Source organism: Dermacentor variabilis, chromosome 2 (assembly GCF_050947875.1).
Source record: "Dermacentor variabilis isolate Ectoservices chromosome 2, ASM5094787v1, whole genome shotgun sequence".
NCBI classification, from domain to species: Eukaryota; Metazoa; Arthropoda; class Arachnida; order Ixodida; family Ixodidae; genus Dermacentor; species Dermacentor variabilis.
The window spans coordinates 125,621,993-125,645,092 of NC_134569.1; the positions used below are offsets into that span (position 1 = coordinate 125,621,993).

At 45.7% G+C, this 23,100-nt stretch overlaps 1 protein-coding gene across 1 annotated transcript; it reads right to left on the reverse strand.

The window, feature by feature from the left end:
* Window positions 1-2,983: 2,983 nt before the first annotated feature.
* On the reverse strand, window positions 2,984-22,378 carry LOC142570971 (juvenile hormone acid O-methyltransferase-like). The gene is made up of 4 exons (XM_075679268.1): window positions 22,309-22,378; window positions 11,912-12,510; window positions 9,337-9,496; window positions 2,984-3,364 (listed from the first exon to the last, which is right to left on the reverse strand). Exons 2-4 carry the CDS (start codon window positions 12,482-12,484, stop codon window positions 3,201-3,203), a joined length of 897 nt encoding a protein of 298 aa, XP_075535383.1. The 5' UTR covers window positions 12,485-12,510; window positions 22,309-22,378; the 3' UTR covers window positions 2,984-3,200.
* Window positions 22,379-23,100: the final 722 nt, after the last annotated feature.

Below are 23,100 nucleotides of genomic sequence, written 5' to 3' on the forward strand. Positions count from 1 at the left end.
TCTAGACCATAACGCTACTGTACATGATTTCAACATGAAGATTCTCTCCTGTGATTTTGTCATCTTAATAGAAACAGCAACACGTGTCACATGAGCTATAGCGTCGGCACTAGATTTAATAATTACGAACATTGAAACGAGTGTGCTCTCTGCTGGTACAATCGCTTCTGATGTGAGCGATCACTGTCCGGTGTTCGTCGTTTTTCGGCATGAGCATGCTAAGTGAAATACTGTTAAAGAATCTGTTACTGTGCAGCGCATAACTAATACCTCTATGGAAGCCTTTAAGCACGACATTATGAACTTCGACTTGTCTTGTGTGCTGCAGAAAAGTGATGTCAATGATGCGTACGACCTTTTCTTTCACCATTTCCTTCGTTTCTATTTCAAGCACTTTCCACTAGAAACATACACGAAAAATACGAAAAAGATAAGAAAACCATGGGTAACAAAAGAACTTTACAAAATTATAAAGGACAAACATCGTCTGTATCAAACGTTCCTTCGAACACGTGCAGAGGATACACTCCTTCCCTTTAAAAAGGTCAAAAATCGATTAAACCCTGAGCTTCGGAAAGCAAAGACATCATATTATCAGGAGCTCTTTTGTAACGTCAGTTCAAGGAGACCAGATATTGCCTGGAAAGCTTTAAACGAAGTCCTAGGTCACTGCGCGAATAACTCTTTCACAAAATATATGCTAGTAAATGGCAACAAAATAAAAGAGAGGGCATTTGCAGAATACTTTAACAAACATTTTCTTAATAACGTTTCATCTCAAGACCTCAGCGACATTACAATCACCACTTATCCTGTTCAGCTTAGTGACACTATATTTTTCGAGCCTACTGATGCAAATGAAGTTTATAACGTGTACATGGGAATTAGTAACAGCAAAGTCTTAGTTATCAACAGCATGCAGATGAAACCATTGAAATAGGTGCTACCCATAATTTTTCCCTTGATTTCACACATCTACAATCTTGCATTTGAGTGCGGGGTTTTTCCCAACGCAATGAAAACTGCAAAAGTATCTGTCATTTTTAAAGGGGGCGACCAAAACGTACCAACAAATTATAGACCGATTTCAGTACTCCCTGTGTTTTCCAAAGGTCTGGAAAAAGTCATTTCTTCAAGAATAAATAAGTTTTTTGACAAACGTAAAGTAATATCTGAGTCACCATTTGGTTTCAGAACTGGTAAATCTACAGAAACAGCGTTATTAACAATGAAGGAAATAATTTTGAATAATATTAATAAGAATTTGTATACGGTGGGCCTTTTCCTTGATTTTAGTAAAGCTTTTGACTGCTTAAATCACACGATTCTTGTTAACAAACTTAAAATGTACGGAATCCGTGGTAGACCACTCACATTGCTTGAAGAATATCTCCAAAACAGAAGCCAGTCGATGTCTTTAGATAATGAACTTTCATCTCTTTTGCCTATCAGTTGTGGTGTCCCACAAGGAAGCATATTGGGACCCATTTTGTTCAATACGTACATAAATGATATTGTAAGCATAGATCCTTCCATTGATATTGTGATATACGCGGATGATAGCACACTACTTCTTTCAGTCCTTACCCTAATGATTTAATGGTGAAATGTAATGACCTACTGATTAAATTGTCTAGGTGGTCAAGGATGAATAAATTAAGAATTATTCCTACAAAGTCCAAGGCTATAATATTTCGCGCAAGAAACAAACCCATAGTACCGCATTGCATGCTTCACTTTGAAGATCCCCAGATAAAAATAGTTGAAGTGCACAAAATACTCGGAGTGCAGTTTTCCTGCTATTTAAACTGGGATGCCCATACTGACTTTGTCTGCAAGAAACTCTCTTGCGTCTGCGGGGTTCTATCGCGATGTCGTGAAACTTTACCTTTAACATGTAAATTACAAGTTTACTACGCACTTTTCTTTTCTCACCTTAACTACTGCAACTTAGTATGGGCCACAATGACCAAAACTAACATAAGTAAGGTTCTCGTACAGCAAAAGAAAATTGTTCGAATAATCGCCAATATTGATAATACAACTACCTCCAAGTATGCTTTTGAAACACATAACACTGTCGGGTAAACCATTTGTATCACTTTAAGTTGTTACAAAAAATGTATTTTTCGACGGCATCCATTGCCGATTTTTATTCGACTCTGGCATCTTTGGACATGCGTCATGCTAACATACACACAAGAACTATTAATACTTGGAATATACCACGTTTTCGTACTAACTATAAATTACAAATGTTGTCTTACAACCTGCCCCATGTTATAAACTCATATAAACACACAATAGGATATACCAAAGCTGAGCTGCGGTAATATTTTGTTGAAATGTGATTCTATGTCCTTTATGTTTTGCTTGATTATTTCCTATTTTATTCTGAACATTTGTATGATCATTTGAGCGTCTCTATTTTCGATTTTATTGTTAATTTTTTTTTGCAATAGATTGTTACACTCTGTATGTATAACTGGTGAATGTTTTCTCTTTATTGACTATAACTATTGTATGTGTGTCTGATTTCTGTACCACTGGTGTGCTACTGTTTGTAGGGGTTTTCTGGACATAGTCAAGCTGCTCATGCAGCTTTTTCCCAGAAAACCCTCCAGTTGAACCTGGAAAATAAACTTACTTATTTACTACTTACTATAATAGAGATTATAGAAAAGAAGAAATGGCCGCGTTATTATTGCGAAGCGGGCGAACTGCAGCATATATAGATTTGCCGGTCGCGATTATAGATTGCCGTGTTACGAGGCCTATTGTTGGCACGATTTGGCAGCGACGCAACCAGTTAGAACGGCGAGGCAGTGTGATGCGCCGCCTCAAAAGAACGCCAGCTACCAGCAACGCATGCTGAGCGTTGGCGATGGTTGTCGTCGTTTACCTGATGCTATGAAGGAGCTCGTCTTCTTCTCTACAGCCCCAGTTTCTCCGAAATATGGTGAGAGAAAAATCCACACATTATAAAACTGCTTTATTTGTGTTGGCTTAAGCAAAGTACAAAATTCCAGTGCATTGTAGCGTGCAACAGTCAGCGCCGTATAAGAATGTTGGAGTCAAAAGACTACCAGCGCTTTAAGACATACAACAGTGTAAATGCAAGTGACAAGTCCTTGTGACAGGTCTGAACAGTATTAAGTTCCTTTGATATATGCATGCGTCATGTGATGAATTATCAGGCATTAGCACCTTTGTTTGGACGCCATGATGATATACGTTCTGAATATCGACTGGTCAGTCTCGGGGCCATGCACTTTCCGGACCAGCGCCGTGACGTCTTCGAGCAGCTGCGCCCTCTCGGCGTTGGAAACAAGATGGTTGATAGGAAGGAGACTCATCTGCGCTCCTGCGAAACCACGAAACACACAATAAGAGCAGATACCAGCATGCCAGAAACGCTAGCTGATTCCTGCCTACAAACGCAGTTAATAAGTACAGATACTTCAATTAATAATTGGTTTCTTGTGAGATCAGGATTACATAGTCGCTGAAGAGAACTATGTGAGATAACAATACGACGCGGCAGGAGAACGCGGTCAGAGGGCTCGCTTGGGTTTTGAAGATGTAGTCTTGCTATAGTACACGAAATATATTGATACCGAAATAAAGTTCACGCGAAGCAATTTTTTTTAAAGCGCACTGTCGCAGTTCCCTGTGCGTCACATCCTGGGATCATGACGTAATGTAGACGTAAAGATCGGCACTGCCAAAGTAGGCCAAGTTACATTTCTCTATTCCGGCTCATGACGTAATGTAGACGTAAAGATCGGCCCTGCCAAAGTAGGCCAAGTTACATTTCCCTATTCCGGCTCTTCTACAATACGTAGTGATGTTCCCATATCCGCACATTATTAAAACAGGAATGCACAAATGCGCAGACGATTCAGATCTCGTTGAGCCCTATATACTAGGCTATTAGCATGGTCTCCGGAGCAAATATTCACGATGTAAATGCACGCTACGACGAATGGGAGCCTTATATTTCTAAAGGTACACACAAGGAAGCTACCGCGAGCACTAGAAACTCACCAGATGAAGCACAACTTGACGCATAATTATATGTTGGGATAGCTCTGTCTGTTTCACTTAGTTCCAAGTACCTGTCGCTTAGCTTATTCACAAAGGCCGGTGAATAGTTATTAACATGTAGCATCATGCCGAAATTCAAAAAAAATATTTACCCAAATCAGCGTTCCGAGAAGAAAAGAAAAAATCTTTTTTGTTAGTTATGGAGACAGCCGCCTCATGGGCAGTACCTATTCTGCCCACATATAGTAGAAATCTGTGGATATTTTTCTGCAAATTACATGCAGAGTTTATGACTGGTACAGTTCACAGTTACTTAGCTAAACAACTGAATCCTCGAACTTTACGTGCCGGAACCGTGAACGAATTTTGAGGCACACCGTAGCTGGGGACACGCAAATAATTCTTACCACCTCAGATTCTGTAACGTGCATCCAAATTTTAGTGCACGATACCGTACTGTGCAGACTCCAGCGTTTGGAAACAAATGAGGTCACACTTGTACCAGAGGGGAAAAAAATTACATTGATTCGCTACTGCCTCAAGTTCCGTGACGATTTCTTCTTCAGCATAGCTGCCACTTGTGCAAATTTAGTGACACTTGACACAGTGATCTTGATGACAGCATCTTCTGAAGTGAGCAATTTTAGGGTACAACATGAGAAATAAACATAAGTTTCGAAATCTATTCCACCTTCATTAATAGCGAAATGTAAAAATAAGAATACTATCGTGCGGTTATAGCTCGAGCTTGTTGCTGTCTTTTACAGTTTTGCGACCGACCATCGTAACTTCAGCAATTTCATGTCAAATCAGAAGCCCAAAAGCCAAATGGCACCTGCCCCGTCGAACCCGCTCTATCGCCGACTACAACTCTTGACAGGAGCACTGTAGTTGAATGGTCTGTAGAAACTATTTTTACATGATACGGGCTAATCCAAATGCATAAATTATTCTGCACCGCGCAAGCTATGGCGTCGAGAGAACGCATTTCTCAGTCGAATGAGTTCGGCTGAGCGCGTTAGGTAACGAATCACATTAGGGCAGACGACATTAGGTTTTTCCGGGTGGCGTCACGCAAATGGCTATAAAATATAAGGCATCAACAAGTTAAAGGGACACAAGCAAAACAACAAATCAGTTTAAGCTAATGAACCATTGTTTGAGAACACTGTAGGCAGTCATTTCAAAAATATAGTTTGATTATTAGATGAGAAAATGAAGGTCCAAGTATCAGTACTTGAATTTCGCGCCGAAACCCCAGCGCCGGTACGTCAGCGTGACGTCAGGGATTCCAAAGTATGTTTTCGTATTTGGGCCGCGTTGGCTGAATAAAGGTTCCCGAAACTTGCCATGTTACTTATTTGGTTCCTTTAGAACACAATGTAGTCAATCTGTACCGCTATTCTATAATTAGTAGGCCCTAGAAGAAGCCATCAAAATCCAAGACGTCACAGCCCCCAGGTGCGGGAACTTAAGTAGGCGTCGCTGCCCGTATTGCGTTCTTGCGCTTTTTCTGGCTTACCAAACGTCTTATCATTGCAAAAGTGGTGTTTTTGGTGTTCTAGAACAGTAATTTACTGATGCGGAAGAAATCATTTTTCACTTTAGTTTCCCTTTAATGTCATTTTCTGTGCCCGTGTGCATGGGCATTGCTTTTATCCACATTGCACACCAGGAGCAGTTCACTGATGTCACAAACAATAAAAGTGGAAAATTGCACCTTTCTCCTTTTTTACGGTTTATTTTCTGACTGAGAAAAATCTAAAGTTCAACGATAACTATAGGGAATAGGCGAGCTACAGTGAGAGCAACCAGCAGTGCAGCCAGGTCAGTATTTTAGGCAGATGTCACATGATGGAGATCTGCCAAGATTTCGGCCTTCATTCACAGGATCTTGATGCGCCGGATGGTGCTGCGGGTATGAAAGAATCACCAGCATAAATATGAAAGCGAGTGTTGTAGGAGTTTTAGACGTGCTCAATTGCAAAGTATGCTAAAGCTGGCCTATGCCATGCTATCTTCTCCCTTTGATCCCAGGTATTGTACTAGAAGTCGCTCATGGAAACAAGTTCAAAGGCTAGAGGTTAGCGATAGCAGCTTCGCAAGTATTTACCAGGAAACAAGTCCGGCATCTCTGAACGAGAAATTGGTCCAAGTGCTTCTCTGACGATGTACAACCACAGAATACGCAATATTGTTCAAATGCAAATTTTTCGATCGCGAGTATATGTAGGCGTTTCTTGATGTCCGAACAAATGGCAATGCTTAGTTTACGTTGCGAATATTTGTCCTAAACTTAGCTGAAAACTGTGAAGTTTCTTCTGGGCTCCGGGATGTCAGAGAAGCCTTGAGCTTAATCTGTAATTCTAATACAACTGTAGGTTATGCATTCCTTCCCCCACCCGTTCTTTTCAGCCTTCCATGCGTTTCGTCACATCAAGCGTTACAAGTACCCGCATATGTGTTATGCAGTATGGCGCCTTAGTTTGTCATAAATAGTGACATCGCGTCATCCACTCCCTATGAAGCATGTCTCAAGAGTGTTCCTAGCAACCAAGGCTAAATATGCGCGTTAAAAAAACTGCCTTCGATCAGTGCATATTGATGAAAATTTGTGCACGTCGAACCAACGTGTTGGAATATGAGAAGCGAAGTTTTCGTGAAGCGTTTAAATAAGTGTCGCGCCAGCGATCATATTCTGCACTGTGTATTGCATTATAGTGATTACATGCTTGCCAGAGACGACGGCAAGACAAGAGGACACCCACCATGCATGTGACCCACCTGACCGCACATTGTAATGTCTCTGCGATTGGCCCCCTTTGTATTGATATTGTATCCAGAGTCGGTACGCCGATTAGAGCGGGCCGGTCCAGGAGATAGTACAACAGTAAACAGCACTCCACAACGCGAAAGAGTGACCAAGCAGGTGAACCAAACGCCCGACCCAAGGAAAGCGCGCATACAAAGGCTTGTTTTATTAATGAGATTGTCCTCACGATTATCTATATTTGTTTCGAAGTCATATTTAGGCATTATTACATTTATTGCTCCTTCAATGTTGCCCGGAAAGGTAGCTCAGTCGGTTGGTTCGTCAAGCCAGCGGTTACTTTCAAGCGCCATAGCTCCTGCTCCGAGCCTCATACTTATGTGGAAAGGGCTGGTGTTGTCCGCGACAGTCGATTTTTGAGTGGTTGGAAGGCATAATTTCTTGGAGTAATGGCCGACAGAGGAGCAGCGTGAACTCGAGTGGCTTTAGAGACTAGGAAAACTGCCTTACAATATTTAGACTTGAGGGGAAGCTTCGTTAACAAACTATAACACGGCAATCAGCACTCGAATATAATTATAACCCTAATAATAGCGAAGCACTGGAAGTGGTAAGGGAATACATCTACTTAGGGCAGGTAGTGACCACGGATCCGGATCATGAGACTGAAATAATCAGAAGATTAAAAGTGGGCTGGAGTGCGTTTGGCAGGCATTCTCAAATCATGAACAGCAGGTTGCCACTATCCCTCAAAAGGAAAGTGTATAACAGCTGTGTGTTACCAGTACTCACATATGGGGCAGAAACCTGGAGGCTTACGAAAAGGGTTCTGCTGAAATTGAGGACGACGCAACGAGCTATGGAAAGAAGAATGATGGGTGTAACGTTAAGGGATAAGAAAAGAGCAAATTGGGTGAGGCAACAAACGCGGGTAAACGACATCTTAGTTGAAATCAAGAAAAAGAAATGGGCATGGGCAGGACATGTAATGAGGAGGGAAGATAACCGATGGTCATTAAGGGTTACGGACTGGATTACAAGGGAAGGGAAGCGTAGCAGGGGGCGGCAGAAAGTTAGGTAGGCGGATGAAATTAAGACGTTTGCAGGGACAACATGGCCACAATTAGTACATGGGTAGTTGGAGAAGTATGGGAGAGGCCTTTGCCCTGCAGTGGGCGTAACTAGGCTGATGATGATGATGATGACATTTATTGCTGAGTAATTCCGTAAAGAAAACAAGGCCAGCAGTCAGGACGCTTGCAAAGTAGTAAAGATAGAGCTGTTTCGCGGGTGAGCTTTTCGGCAATATATGAACACTTAGCCATGGCCAGAAAAGACCGTGAGGGATCGCAAAGAAAGCTTCGCTTTACAAAGCATCTCAGAGCATTCATGAACTAATCCGGCACCACCCATCTCGCGATGACTGTCGCCGGTAATGCGCTTAGTATTGGACAAATATAGCGGCGCGACGTATGTTGTTACCGTCGAAACGAGTTGTGTATGAGGTGTGTACTACAGCGGGACATCTCTTGCGCGCTTCCCTAACAACACTCAGTGCCATCTATAGACGCCGCCGCGAAAGCCTTCCATCGCCTCCGACATGCGCGGCGCGGTGGTGCGTGCGAACGCTCCGAAACATGCGAGGCGGCAACCGTGCTTCACGCTCGCGCTTCTTTCTGGACACGATGCGCCATCTAGTGACGCTGAGGAGAAGTCCGCGCCTGACTTCCGCGCGACCAGAACCATGGCGCACCGGTAGCTGCGAACACCGAAAATTGTTCCCTCGCTTTCCGCACACCCAGTATCACATGCTCCGTATACCCAAGTTGGCGAGAGGTTTATTGAAAAGTGGTACATACCTATGGCCTTTGTGCCGCAGCCTGCTAATGCTTAAGGCACCTTTTAGACGTGGGTTCGATTCCGCTACGCATCGGAGGAATTTCTTGTTCATGATTGTAGAGCGGTGCATTCCCAGTGGCAAATACCTAGTCACCAAAGTTGGCGCTAAATACGTTCATTGAAGAGCGGCACACATCTGCTGGAACACATGCAGCGAACCGAGTTTGCGTAAAGGAGGCTCAGCCCAAACCGAGTGGCACGCACCCATTGCTACTAGTCGGCTCAAAGATATTCATTGAGCAGTGATACTTACCCAGTTCCTACACCTACAGTGACCCATGTGGACGTGATAGTGGTTCGTTAAAGGCTAGCACTTACGTATAAATTTTCGTTCGCATAATGAGTGACCCAAGGTAGTCCGACGGTTTGTCTCGAATCCTTTTATTCGGCACAGCAACGCATTATGCCACGGGCTACCCAGTCACTCAGGTAGTCAAGAAAATGGTTCGAGATTAAGATACGTATATAGCCCTCGGGAATTCCGTGAAGTAATTTAAGACTGCTAAACACAGTACCATTGAAGCTGCTGTGGGCACTTCGATAAAAATGAGGAAATTCCGTTAAGGAATCCTCTACAAAGAAAATGGGTTTCTTTTTATTCGCGTCGTTGTCGCGCTTACCGATTATGTCCTCTTCGGACCATCCGTCAAATGTCACCAGCCTTGGCAGCACAAAAATATTGGGGCAGAGGCCAGCTTCGCGCAAAAGTGACGACATGTACTGGATCTGTTCCTTCTCGTCCTTCATGTAATGGCTCTTCGGAATGAACTGCAACAATGTCTGAGCAAAACGTCAACGTGAACCTCATGGTAAACAAATATTGCACATTCACAACACTGCACCCTCAACTATGTAGACAAACTGAATGAAAACCTAGAAATTTACCTAAGAGCATTTAGGCAATCACTTGCGATACTAGAAACGTCTGCACTCGTTCCAGTAATAAAGGCAAAATGCAGCACAAATGTGGCAAAGTATGCGCCCAACATTTTAGGCAGTTGTTTCTCTAGGCGCATTTTTAACTTGCTAAGGCAATAGTACGTCGGCGCATCGCTGGAAGATATCTGCTAAATCAACGTTTCAGCCGCTTGTTAGCTGATTTGCAGAAATTGTTGCCCTGGCCGAAGAAGCCGGACTTACGCACAATGACCCTTCAATATTCATCCTTTCGTAAAAAATCCGCCAGACCCAGTGGGTTTTCATTGTTTTAGGGGGCGAGAACGTGCTTTTAAAAAGAAGATTAACTTTTCACGGGACGTCGAACGAACAGTTCCCGAGCGCATATACCATTAATTTTCGAGAAGACTTTAGCTCGTTGTTGTAGGCTTTCTGAATTGCGTTGATAAAACCTGCAATAAGACAATTCAGAGGAGATTTAGAGGCATATGCGGGAGGAATGCCTTAGCATTACGTCGCACCTCTTCGATGTCCCGGATCTATCATTTAAGCCCAGTTCACACCGCATGGCAAAGGGTTGTTCGAGAGCGCACTCGACATATATAGACACACACATATCATCATCTTTGGCTCGTGTCGTGGTACGCCTCGATCTCGAGGCGTCTGCTCAGAAAAAAAAAGCGTCGCATCGGTCGACGTCTCACAATGTATATATATATATATATATATATATATATATATATATATATATATATATATATATATATATATATATATATATATATATATATATACCCCATCTACATTTACCATTTCACCGGCTTCCCACACTTGACTTGAATACACAGAATTAGTACACGAACTGTAAAGAAAAACTAAGTGAAAATGCGGCCACCTCAACGGCATTACGATGCTGCTACGTCTCATTTTTCTAACACTAAACCTACTCAAAATATGGTGCAAAACCAACCACAAACACAAACCACGTTTGTATGGATAACTTGTAAAACTAGTTACGTTTTCTCTTGTAAGAAAGATCGCATGGCTATTCAGAACATCCTGATCTAAAGTTTACGATGCGTGCAAGGATGCGTTCACAGGTGCCTTAGCTAGGCGGAAACAAGATTAAATAAATAAGCTTTTAATTATTGAATTAAGAGAAAATTTTCGAATAAGAAAGCTCTTGTTAAAGTTTAAAGCCTTCCATTTATTCGATTTCCTTGAGCTCGTGGGGATCTGGGGAATTCGACGCGCCATAGCGCGGGTGCATTTCACCTGTTTCTGCAATCCCTACGCCTCACTCCCTCCTTGCTCTGAACCAGCTGTCAGCGGTGGCGCTCCACTCGCGACGGTTCACGGTGAGGGTGGAGCTACGACGTCACGAAGAGGCCCCTGGCTGCTACTCTCGAGGCGTTGGCGTGTCTCTTCTCCCTTGGGACTGCAACGGGTACCTAAATGCTTCCTTTCGTCCGCCGGCATCTTTGTGACTAGGACTGAGCTCACGCACGGTGCCTTTGCCAGTGCGGTGAGCGCGTACATCGTGTTGATCCTGCCCGGTCGTTAAGCCGAAGAACCGATGCCTAGTGCTTGCGCGAGGTCGTACCACGCCAAGCCGCACTCATCGGAAGCCCAAGCAGAAGGATATTACCCGATCTCTCGCGAGTTCGCCCACTGGTTATCGCGAGAGCAAGTAGCATGTACGCCGGCACTTATCCGAGCGGCGTACCCTGTGCTATCGCAGCGACGTGCTATAGGCGCAAGACTGTATTTTTCGCCCTTGGTGTGGGACCCCTTTGGTTTCCCCCCCCCCCACCCCGGGACCGGGCGTTCATGCAGTGCCGGGTGCCGCCGGATGCAATAAACGGTTACCGCTAACTCAGGGCAATACTGTGTTCTTGCGTGCGTCGCTCGGTAGCCTCTTGTGGCCTGAGCTCGTGCGCAACGGCGCTAGAGGCTGACCGCTGACGCGGCCCTGTGGCTCGCTAAGCTCGAAACCGTGGTGGCCGGCACTCCTGTGAGACCGGAAGACCCCACAGGCGATGCCCTCCGTAATCACTTTTTTGCGCAATTCACTAGCGACGCACGAAACGCGAGAAAGTGCCGCGTGATTACGCCCACATACCGCGACGCTTCTAAAGGTGATATGAGTTGAAGGAGCTAAGTGGTTAAAGAAAGCAGATGTCAACATGCTTCAGACAGCCCTTTCTTCAAACTGCTTATTGATTCACTGGTGTTACCCACGTATTGTTCTCCTGGTGGGCGCTTACAATAACTATATATTATAAAACATATCTTTACCTCCGAATATTTTACCCAGTGGTCCATCTCTGCCAGAAGTCGCCATACGGCGGCAAGTTGGCTTGAAGCTGGAATCACCAGAAGACACTGTCCTCCTGGGGCCATCAGTGCAGCTACGTTCTTCAGTGCGGCGCCCTGGTCCCTCACCCAGTGAAGGCAGTAAAAAGAGAAAACTCTGTCAAAGGGGCCACGACGGCTGATAAACTCGGTCAGGTCGTCGCCTATGTCGAGCAGCTCGTACTCGATCTTCTCGTGAGCCGAGTGTCGCTTAGCGTACTCGATCATTTCGATGCTGGAGTCGATGCCGACTAACCTGTCACACGGCAGGCAACACGGTAAAAGGAAGTCCCGCGTGTAGTCCCCAGTTCCACAGCCGATGTCCAAGATCTGCATGGTGGCGTGCGGTTCGGTAAGGAACGCCGGCTGGCAAAATTCTAAAACCACGTTGTTGTGCTTTCTCTGAAGACTGTTGTTCTTCGCGTACTGACTGGCGGAGAAGCGAGGCGCCTCCTTCGTGTCTCGCGGGCTGCAGTACCGGCCATCCTCTCGGGTCTCTGATGCTTGAAAAGACATCGAAAGCCTGCAGTCTGGATAATTGGCTGCAAATAAAAAAAAAAGATGTAGCCTGTATAGTCATAATCAAATCATAAAAGCTGTCATACAGGTAAGTTAACTCATATTTTAATGGCGCAATGACCTTTCTACAATTATGCGCCATGAGCAGGTCTATTGTGCTCTTGAGCAGAAAAGTTCGGTAGTCAAGTGTTACATGCGAAGCTTGATCAGGAGAGGTCGTATGGCTAACTTGATACAGAATTCCTTTGCTGCCTAGGTATATTGAAGTGTCTTATAACCAAAATAAGGACTCATCTCCCAGAAAAAGTGTTCTGCAGTACTACAAGATATACATAAAACTGAGTTAAGAAATGTCAGCTTTTCTTTTACAGTGAAGCTGTTAGTCTATAATTGGTCGGGATTTTTTATGGGCTCGTGCTCACCCAGATCAGCACCGCCTCCTACCGGCCGCGCCCACTCAGACAGACCTCAAACAGCAGCTGTAAAAACGTTTTGTCGGAGTTTCTGGGAAACAGAATGATGTTTTCTCGCCTATTCCAATTACAACACGAGGCTATCATGCCTGCAGCTTGTGTGTAAGTCGTATATTACGAACTTTCTGACGCAATTTACGTTGAAAAATTTTAATTAGTTTAATATAGCACTTCCACTTCGCGGATGACCTGTAGAAGAATGGGGACGTGTGCTAATGGGTTGTCTAACGTCGCCTAACGTTGGTTGGGGCGGTAGTACTTCCTTGTGTAACATCGGTTGTGCTTGTCTAATGTCGGCAACAGCTTTGCCCTACGTGGAAAGGAGGCGGAAGGTGGAAAGGAGGCGGATTACTATGCCAGGAGAAAGAAGATAAAATGTGCGTGATTGCTAATGGCTGAAGATATGTCAGGCATGCAGAGTGGCTGTTGCTCGGTCAACAGATGAAAACTGTGGGAGCATATGAACAGGAGCATGTTTTTCCTGAGCAGAAGGCCCTAGCTTACAGTCATTCCTCGGCGAATAAATCACCTGGTCCTCGCGCCGTCCGCGCGTGATCTGAGACACGCTACCGTTTTGCTTTCTAGGCAAAGGCCTATCCCTAGCCAGATGCCGCTCTCCTCATCTTCCTCGACGTCGATGTTACTACAGGAGCCCCCCTTCATGTGACGGAGTCGTGCAAGTAGCCGCAACGATACTTTGAGGAGTTTCGATCAAGTTGTTTAGTGTTGAAATGTGTTTGAAGACTGACGAGGACCAACCTGCTCTGGGCTAATGCAGCACCGGCCGTCCAGTGACTGAAAAAATAAATCGTCAACCAAGGTGGGCTTGAGGCGATCGATAGAGATAGTGTACGTCCTGTCGGCCATTTAGGTCCCCGCTGAAATGCTTGTCGGCCCGATGAATGACACGGTAAGTGTGTTGGAGGGGTTTTCGGGCGAGTCACGGCGTATGGAAACATCAGAGAACGCCGCCAGCTCTTTAGGAATATGCGATGCGTTACGGCGCTGGCAGCTTGGTTGGGGAGCACGATGTGTTTGGCATAAAGCCCGCAGTCGGTTGGGTCAGGGCGCCGTAATGAAAAGGTAGGGTGGAAGAACTCTCCTGGAAGGCGTAGGGGTGCTCCAAAACCATCTGGGCATTGCGTACAGTGCAGATCCTGCTTCAGTATAACCCGAAGACTCAGTGTATAACGAGTGGTAGTGATGTGGACCATTGAGTGGCGTCAGGCGGCGCTCCGAGAGTGGTCTTAATGGCGTGGCGAAAAGGGTCAGAAAGAACGTTGACGATGGGGTGATATGCCGTGGTGCGTATACGCGAAGAGCCTACGAGGGTCAACAGGTTATTGAATAGCGCTGATTCAAACCGACGCCCTCTATCGGTTGTAATAGTAGATGTTACGTTGTATCGCGAAACGATGCAAGTTGAAAGTGCACATCTACTGTGGAGCCCGACATCACTTGTTCTTTACAATTTCGTCGAGACAAAGTATTGTAAATGCGTGCTTCGCCTTTCCCTTTAACTGGCTTCCGAAGTATCCATAGTTAGTACCGTTGGACGGGAGGGAAGACAGACAGATTGAAGGTGGCGTAGATAAAGATGAGTTAATTGGAAGCATGTACGCGTGTGATGTGCACACGTGTCTAGTGCACTGCATGTCAAAGTCCATGGGCGTTCGTGAAGCTGTGCTGTAACAACGCTTTCTGTTATGTAAGTATAACAGACGCGCTAATCGGGCGTGACGCGTACAGTTACAAAACAATTCATAAACATCTCGGAGCGTAGTCAAGAAATACTTTGTGTCGAAATTCGTAATTGGGGAGCAGCCACATTTCATTATATTTCAATGATGATGAAGTGTGTTTTAAAGGTCATTGGAAACGCCTTGGAAAGCGGCCACAAGGATCATGACATCGCGATTTTCTTCAAACGCGTTGAATCTGGAAAGGCACGAACTGAGGCTCTGAAATTGTAATTTCCGAAAATTAATCATAGAACATCAATCCGCGGTTTCATGTGTTAAAACCACAACCTGATTATGAGGCACGCCGTAGTAACAGACAGACAGACAAGGAACTTTATTTACAAGGACCTGAGAAGCTTTGCCCTAGGCCAGAGCTGCGGGCAGCTCCCACGTGGGGACTGGAAGGCCGAGCCTAACCGCCGCATCGTGGGCTCTCTGGATAGCCCAAGTTTGATGTGACAGTTCTGAACTCAGGATGACAGAGCTCCATTCTTCTTCTGTGATGCAACTGGGACCCTGTAACGAGGGGCATCGCCAGAGCATGTGTGCGAGATTGCTAACAGCCCCACAGTCTGGGCAAGTAGAGTTAAAAGCCTCTGGAGTGATGCTATGTAAGAGACTCCGGATTAAATTCGACCAGCTTGGGTTCTTTAACGTGCACCGAATGCCCGGTACACATGGCGTTTTTTGCATTTCACCCTCATCGAAATGCGGCCGTCGCGGTCGGGATTTCATCTCGCAACCACGGGCTTAGCAGTATAACATCGCAGCAGCTAGGCCACCACGGCGGGTCGTCAGCATGTTATCCCTTTCTATCTGGTCCTCCTTAAGTGAAATGCACGCTTACCACCATTTTTAGCAAGCCTATGCAACATGAGGGAAAACACCTTTTGACACGTGCTTAAAAAAATAGCTTCCAACGTCCTAACTACGCCTTAATTCATGTCAAAGCAATGTCTGATTATTACCGCGAGGTACATAAAAAAGTCGGCTAGTGCCGAATCTTGATAGTAGTACGAATAAGGGAATCGTTGCAATGCTTGGGAGAATGGCAGAGGAAATTACTGCGACGTGAAAGGAGACTTGGAAAAAAAGCAATCTATACACTGGAGGTGATCTTGAATTATACGTACCAAAAGACGGCTTGACTTTTGTTATCTATAGGCTTAGCAGAAACGATGGGACGCGTGCATTTCACTTACTGAGGAACATATAGAAAGCGCTAAATGTGCCGATGAATAATTACAGAACTAAAGATTACAAAGAATAAGCCCCAGTGTATGTTGAAGAAACCAAATAGAACAAGGTGAGAAATCATCAAAGGGCAAGAAGTTTTGAAGCAGGGTATCAAGTGCGTCAGTATGGTTTTCCTTTCCCTGCCAAGGAAGGAGGGCAATTTCCTATCCAGAAATAAACGACATGCGTGGTGGGTTGTCCTTCTCGGATTACATTTTATTGCAATAATTTTATGAACACTTCAGACACATTTTTGTCGTCGTCGTCGCCGTGATGTTCAGTATTAAGTCCAAGGGCGACAACACCGTCGCCGCACGCCGTATGCTGTACGTGCGAATCAAAGAGATAGAGGTTAGCCGACGACTGCGGCTCAATCTCGCATGCGCAAGGGAGGAAAGCAGGAAGGAAACGCACCATCTTCCGTCGCCCCAAAGGTCCCAATGGAGGGGAGGAAGAGGGGTTGGCGTTGTACTGCTGCAGCAACTGCGTATTGCGCGATCGCGCCCAAAGGAATCCACGATCGCGGCTCAATATTTGCCTGCAATGGAGGAAAGCGGGGAGGAAACGAATTGCACGTCCGCGCGCGACCTGTCTTTAACGCGATTTGCGTTGGGGGCAGAGTCTGGGTGCTTCGACAGTTCGTACCTTTGTGCATGCTGAGTTCTTGCCACTGCGTTCTAACACTGTCTCTTGCGTTGAAGCGATAGACAGCACGAAGGTCACTGCGCTTGCTGCTGCTACCGCGCTTCCTCGCGCGTGCGTTTTGACAGCGAGTGTCCGCGGTCGTCGAGGGTCATGTGTTCATGTTTACTAGTGCGCTTTGAAACCATGCTTGTTAATTTAGATAGTAAGAGAATATTTAGGAGCTTATGCGGCCGATAAAACTATCTTTACTCCGTATAGTTGTCTACGCATTTACCATCGCAATCTATGAGTAGTCTTACCGAAGAAACTTCGTTTTTTTTATTTCGATAGCAATCATATGGACACTCAAGGCCTACTTCTGCCGTTGCCGTCACCGTGATGTTCCGCATAAAGCTTTGATGGTGATAACATCGTCACCGCGGGCCGTATACTGTACGTGCGAGTGAAAGCGGGCGAAGGAGAGCCGGAGATGGCTCCTCAATCTTGCGCGCGCAAGGGAGGAAAGTGGCGAAGAAGCGCGCCGTCTTGCGTCGCGTGCAAGGCACTGGTTGAGGAAGGGGGGCGTTCTACTCTGGTGGCGGCTGCGCACAGCGCGGCCACGTGGGCCCTCTCTTGAAAGTGATCTGCAATGGGGAAAGGAGCAAGCGGGAGAAGCCACCTTGAAGCACCCCCAGATGTCGCTCACATCCGCGCATCTGGGCAGCTGCGGCACTGGACGCGCAGGAGAAAGAAAACAAGAACCGGAAAGTTCGCCTTCGCGTATACCATTCGTCGCAAGCGGTTGCATAAGCCGCAGTTGCCGAAAAGCGATTACTGTGCGGCCGGTCTATGTATAGCGTAGCGCATCATGGCTCTACCAGTCTGTGCGTTGATCGCTGCGATGCCTCAATATATCGCGAAATGAAAACTTGTATACCGCTGCGCTCAAATTTCACATTAGGGAGTATAGTTATCATCAGTGATCTTTAGTGGGATAGAAAATATATTGTTACGGGGAGAAAATATAAGTATTTACAATATATACAGCTACAAGGTTGCAGCTCAGTAGTCAGGGTAACACCATCTAACGATCGTCGAGAGACTTCAACCTTCTCTTCACCTCCCAACGTCCTTTTGTCCGCTGGCATCAGTGCGAACTTCAGTGTAGGCATGAATATCAAAATGACCCAACACGGGTGGATTGATAAGGCGACTGATAAGCGTTGAAAATGCTGCAGCCTTGTCATATTCCCAACGAAAAGTTGTGTGCTTGTTGAGGAGGTCTGTGAGAGGACAAGCGAGTTTGGCAAGGTTCTTGAAAAATCACCGAAAATAGGAACACAGTTTCAGGAAGCTTCGGACTTGGGTTGAAGAACGCGGAAGTGGAAAATCACTAACGACCCGAACTTTATCAGGATCAGGCTAGACGCCAGCAGCGACCACCAAGTGACCAATTACTCGCATTTGGCGGTGGCCGAAACGGGCATTTTGCAGAATTAAGTTGTAGGCCAGCTCATCAAAAAACAGCAAGGGTAGCGGAGCGTCGGTGGAGGTGGGTCTCAAATGTCGGTGAAAGAACAATGATGTCATCAAGGTAGCAGAAGCATGTGGTCCATTTGAATCCGCGCAGAAGAGAGTCAATCATGCGTTCGAAGGTAGTAGAGGCATTGCAGAGTCCGAAAGGCATCACTTTAAATTAGTAGAGACCATCTGCAGTGACGAAGGCGGTCTTTTCGAGCTCTCGTTCATCCGCTGCGATTTGCCAGTAGCCAGAACGCAAATCAATCGACGAATTATGACTGGCACCCTGTAAGCAGTCGAGCGCGTCATCAATATGCGGAAGCGGATACACGTCCTTTCTGGTAATCTTATTGAGGTGATGGTAGTCGATGCAAAATCCCCAGATATTCTCCTTATTTTTAACGAAAACGACAAGTGACGCCCACGGACTGCAGGAAGGCTCAATAATATCTTTGGAGAGCATTTTGTCCACCTCCGTTTTGATCACCTGGCGTTCAGCCGCTGACACACGGTAGGGCCACCGGTTTTTAGGAGGAGCGTCACCAGTGTGGATTAGATGGGTGACGACGCGGGTTCGACCTGGCGGCAGATTGCCAAAATCAAAGACGTCTCAAAATCAAAATCAAAGAATGCGGCGAAGGGCGTCGGCGTAAGCAGGTCGTAAATGAGTAGCTATCATTGGTGTAAACATGTCGTCGCGTGAAGTAGGAGGGTCAAAAGCCCCAGCAGTGTCGAATTGTGGTTTAGGCATAAGAGCAGCTACTCCACAGTCTTCCAAAGGGGACAGCACAGCGAGAGATATGCCCTCAGGAAGTACTTGCAGACTCTAACCAAAGTTCAGAAGAGGAAGCCACGCTTGATTGAGACAGGAGCTACAATTGAGCTTGGTAGTGCTATTTGATGGGCCAGCAGGACGTCGCAAAGCGGGGACACCACGTGCGGACCATGTCGAAGTGGTGAAGGAGGCGACATGAGGACGTATGTTGCAGCATACGTCCTCAGCACCTCCGGGCGCTGCATTGCTTAGTTTCCCGAGACGCGGCCTGCCCAAGAACCGACGATCGCGGCACAATGTCACATGCGAGGGAGGAAAGCGTATTTTGCTCGTGACATTGAGGGAGGAAACTAACTGCGCACTTTGCGCGGACGCGTGCAGTCGCGCACACCTTATTTGGTCAGGATCTGCAGATGGCGCATACCTTTATGTGGGCAGTGCGCAACTCTTGCGTTGAAGCAACACACAGCACGAAGGTGACTTTTCTGGCTGATGCTGTCGCGCTTGCTCGCACTATGGCATGCAGAATTTTGACAGAGGGTACCCGCACTCATAGAGTGTGATCTGTTCATATTTGCTTGTGCATGCTGACAACATGCTTATTAATTCAGTTCGTAAGCTTGTTTCCTAGTTTATACGGCCGATAAAACTGCTATCCTTACTTCGTATAACTATTTACTCAATTGCTATCACAATCGATGCTTCACCTTTCAGGCGGAATTCCGGCTTTTTTTCATTCGTCGCACAACGTCATAATTATTGTTGCCACAATGGGCTGCGTTTCATCATAACCCCATTCCGCTTCGTCTCATATTCCTTAACTTTTCATCCTCATCGTCAGCTTTGCCTGTGGATTTTTGAGTAGGTATTTCCTTGCTTTGTGTATATGCACGAGTATTTATGTTGCTTGACTGTCGAGATAACTTGCTCAAGTAGAAGAAAAAGCTCAGCTAGCTAGTGAATTGATCATGATGGAAAAGATAGTGCGAAAATAAGACAGATCACACGGCGTTGCATTCACGTCATTTCCAATATCTGTTTTGTTGTGCTGTTATTTTTGTCATTTGCCTGTTGCCTGTTGCATTGATTCATTACCCATCTCATGATTAAAGGCCCGGGAGGGATCGGGAATGAAAGTGCCGTATCGTACGGAGAAGCAGAACGCCGCAGCTATATAGTGGACAACTACACCGATTAAAAAGTCACGTATACATGACCAACACTGCCGCAAAAGTCTTGTTCCGTCCTAACTGCCTGGCAATGACATCTACGCATGTCCATACTCAGCGAAAGCATGCCAACAGTGAAGAGTCTCGTAGGTCAACTGTCAAAGATGACATTTTTCACTTTCTCAGATGACTTGAGAGCGAGTAACATCTGCACCAAGTTGAGTTGCGATAACACCGCATGTCCATTTCCCACTGACAAATTGTCTGGCAAATAAAGTTGAATTTGAACTTGAAAATAGAAGGCACCGCTTTAACGAGGAGGCTCAATGAGCACACATGTTGTACTCTATACGTACCTCTCTTGCGGCTAGAATAATTTGCAGCTGTATGGTCGGTCCTTACAATCAATAACCGTGACATTGATCAAATAAATGTGGCCAGGATCAATGTGCCCGTGATCAAACCAACGGCGGCACCGATGGCGCAGATTTCACATCAAACTCATTCGCATCAATTGGCGTTGGACAATTATGAAAAGACGTTGGCAACTTTCGAAAAAATTTCCCCAACATGATGCGAAACCCGCGCAAGGTACTGAAGTGCGGGGAAAAATAGCTCTTCTGTTAGAGGAAAGAACGAGTAACACAGTTTGTAGTTCTTTTTTAAGGGACCCCTTTACCAGGCCACACAGCAAATTTTGGCCTTGGGTTAGAACTTGTTACGTGCCCTCTTGGGAAAGTTCTACCGCGAGAATTTTTCAAGTATACATGCCGCAAACCCATGAATTCAGGAGGCGAGCGCCACTGCCAAGAGAGACACTCTCACCAATTGCCCCTTTTAGCCTCCGCGAGCGAAATTTCTTCGCTACGTTCTCTAATAACAGAGAGAACGAATCGGGTGACGCATACGTAACGGATCCCGCCTTCTCTTTTTTTTTTCTTTCTCTCTCTCTCTATTTTGCTGCGCGGCGCACTTCCGCTGACGGTGGCGCGCGCGAGCTGCTGCGTTTGTCTCGTTTCGGGCAGCGCACCATTTTGCACGCGGCGCACGAGAACACCTGACTAGCGGTATAAGCCAGTGCTACACGATCACTGAGGCAGACCCAAGCGGATCAGACAGCGTGATCGCCCGCTGGAACACGGTAGGAAATAACATTGTTTCGGTCTCTGCGCGCGAGACTGCACGACGTGGGAACAAGATGACGAAAGGGAAGTACATCTCCCTTGCTGTGGTCCGAAGTAAAACAAGAGCATGCAGACCTTCGGTTTGCAAGTTTTATTATTTCTCTAAGCCTTCATTCGTCGACTGAAGCAACACGTTACGCAAATAACAGATGTTGCCTTAAAGAATCCTCGAAGTGTCGCGGGTCTCTTTGAGCGAAGTCACAGCCTATACATGTACACCCTGCCACAAAATATTACGGACCATGTAATCTGAGAAAAAGCTGAATATCCCGGCATCCTCACAACGCAGCTTGGTACTTGCATTTAGGGCCTCGACTGGAATATGCCAACACTATAGTCGTATACAATTTCACTGGCTACTGCTTCAGGCTGCTCGGAGAGTGAAAGTTTTCTAAGATCCTGTGGTCAGTAAACTTTTGTGGCCGAGTGTACGTAAGCAAATTTGCTGAGGTACGTTATTCCCCAGTCTTGGAGCGCGGCGCCCGCGACGAGAAGTGCAAACTATTTATAGGTTGAAATTTCAGCTCTTTCCGTGGAGTGTAGCCATGTAATTCATAGCACCCATGATCTTGAGGGCGCATTATATGCACTGCGCTCTCGGCTTGAAATAGCCTAACCGGGTGCGGGGCTCTTTAACCACACACTCCCACACTTCGGTGTTCTGCCTTGCTTTAACCTGATAACCTTTGACCAATTCGCCCAAACCATCGCAGTTTTCTAATAGTGTAGAAAATCAGCGTCTGTGCCACGATTAACCAGTAAATAGTAGGCTAGATGTGTGGCCGAAGCAGAGAAAATAGACATGTTACACTTAAGACCGCCATGCAGAAATTGCGCGCTGGATAGGCATGATTGAAGCGATAGGAAGTCATTTATAGAACAACATCGAACACCAAAGACTGAAATCGGAAAGTGAACTTTTATGATTATTCAAAGCTCTTCCAGTCCATATAAGGGATCTATCTGAAGGCTAAAGGACAAAACTTGCCGATGCAACTATTTGGCTGTAGTGTCAGCTGGAAATAGTGCAGAGTATATTCGGCACGTCTTGGTATCACACAAACTTTTCATATTACGGTCAGTAAGGATGTACTTACCCGGTAGAAGGCCTTGAGCTGTAAAGGTTGTAGGAGAAAATAAGTGTACGTGGCGGCGGAGAACCGTAAAAGGCTGCCGCAGTTAATGCGCAGATGCTAAAGAGTGAAGCCAGGTTCTCCATCCACATGTAATACCTCCTTGTGTAGCTCGCTGAGTGCGACGGCTGCCACGTAGTGCTGGCTCATGTTATTCAGATTATTCCTAGTGATGAACAGCTGTCCACATTTTGTGCAGCTGCCAAGAAATAATCTGGCAGGTAGCGTTATTTTTTGATCACGTGACTTAAATCTCTACGATGGCGTGAGGGTTAAGCGACAGCTCTAAGCGGGTGACCCCGATGAACAGAATGAGCAAAATAAAACATTGCTTTGTTTTTTACCGCCCGCTTGCGCATTTCGAATTCCATTATGAAGCGTGTGCGCGGCTGTCCAGCCGTGGCTGAATTAGCGCTCGTGACTCTAAGCCAAAATATTCAAAATCTGCACCACGTCTTCCTTCCTGTCCACCATAGTTGTTGCAATCTTTCGAACTTTATTGCCATTTATGCGAGGTTTAACTTCTTGGCGAATTCTCAATTTCTTGCATGCTACTTCTGAGTTGAACAGCCTTATCAGCGAAATTGTTTGTATTCCTCAACATGGTTATTTTGCTGAAGGGCATAGTTCTGTGCCTCTATCTTAGTATTTCCTGCGTTTGTAGAACGTATAACGTTATAATTATTTTCTGTGTATCCTGAGTTATTTATATGTTATTCTTGGTGCGCTAGAAAAAACAATTCCATAAGTGTTGTT

Bases quoted from the DNA above. Each gene is read 5' to 3' on its own strand.
- LOC142570971 (XM_075679268.1), bottom strand. From the start codon at position 12,484: ATGTCTTTTCAAGCATCAGAGACCCGAGAGGATGGCCGGTACTGCAGC. The intron at 9,497-11,911 runs GTAAAGATATGT...CGTTTTGCTCAG, and splicing joins ACTGGGTAAAATATTCGGAG to ACATTGTTGCAGTTCATTCC. The intron at 3,365-9,336 runs GTAAGCGCGACA...GTGGTTTCGCAG, and splicing joins GTCCGAAGAGGACATAATCG to GAGCGCAGATGAGTCTCCTT.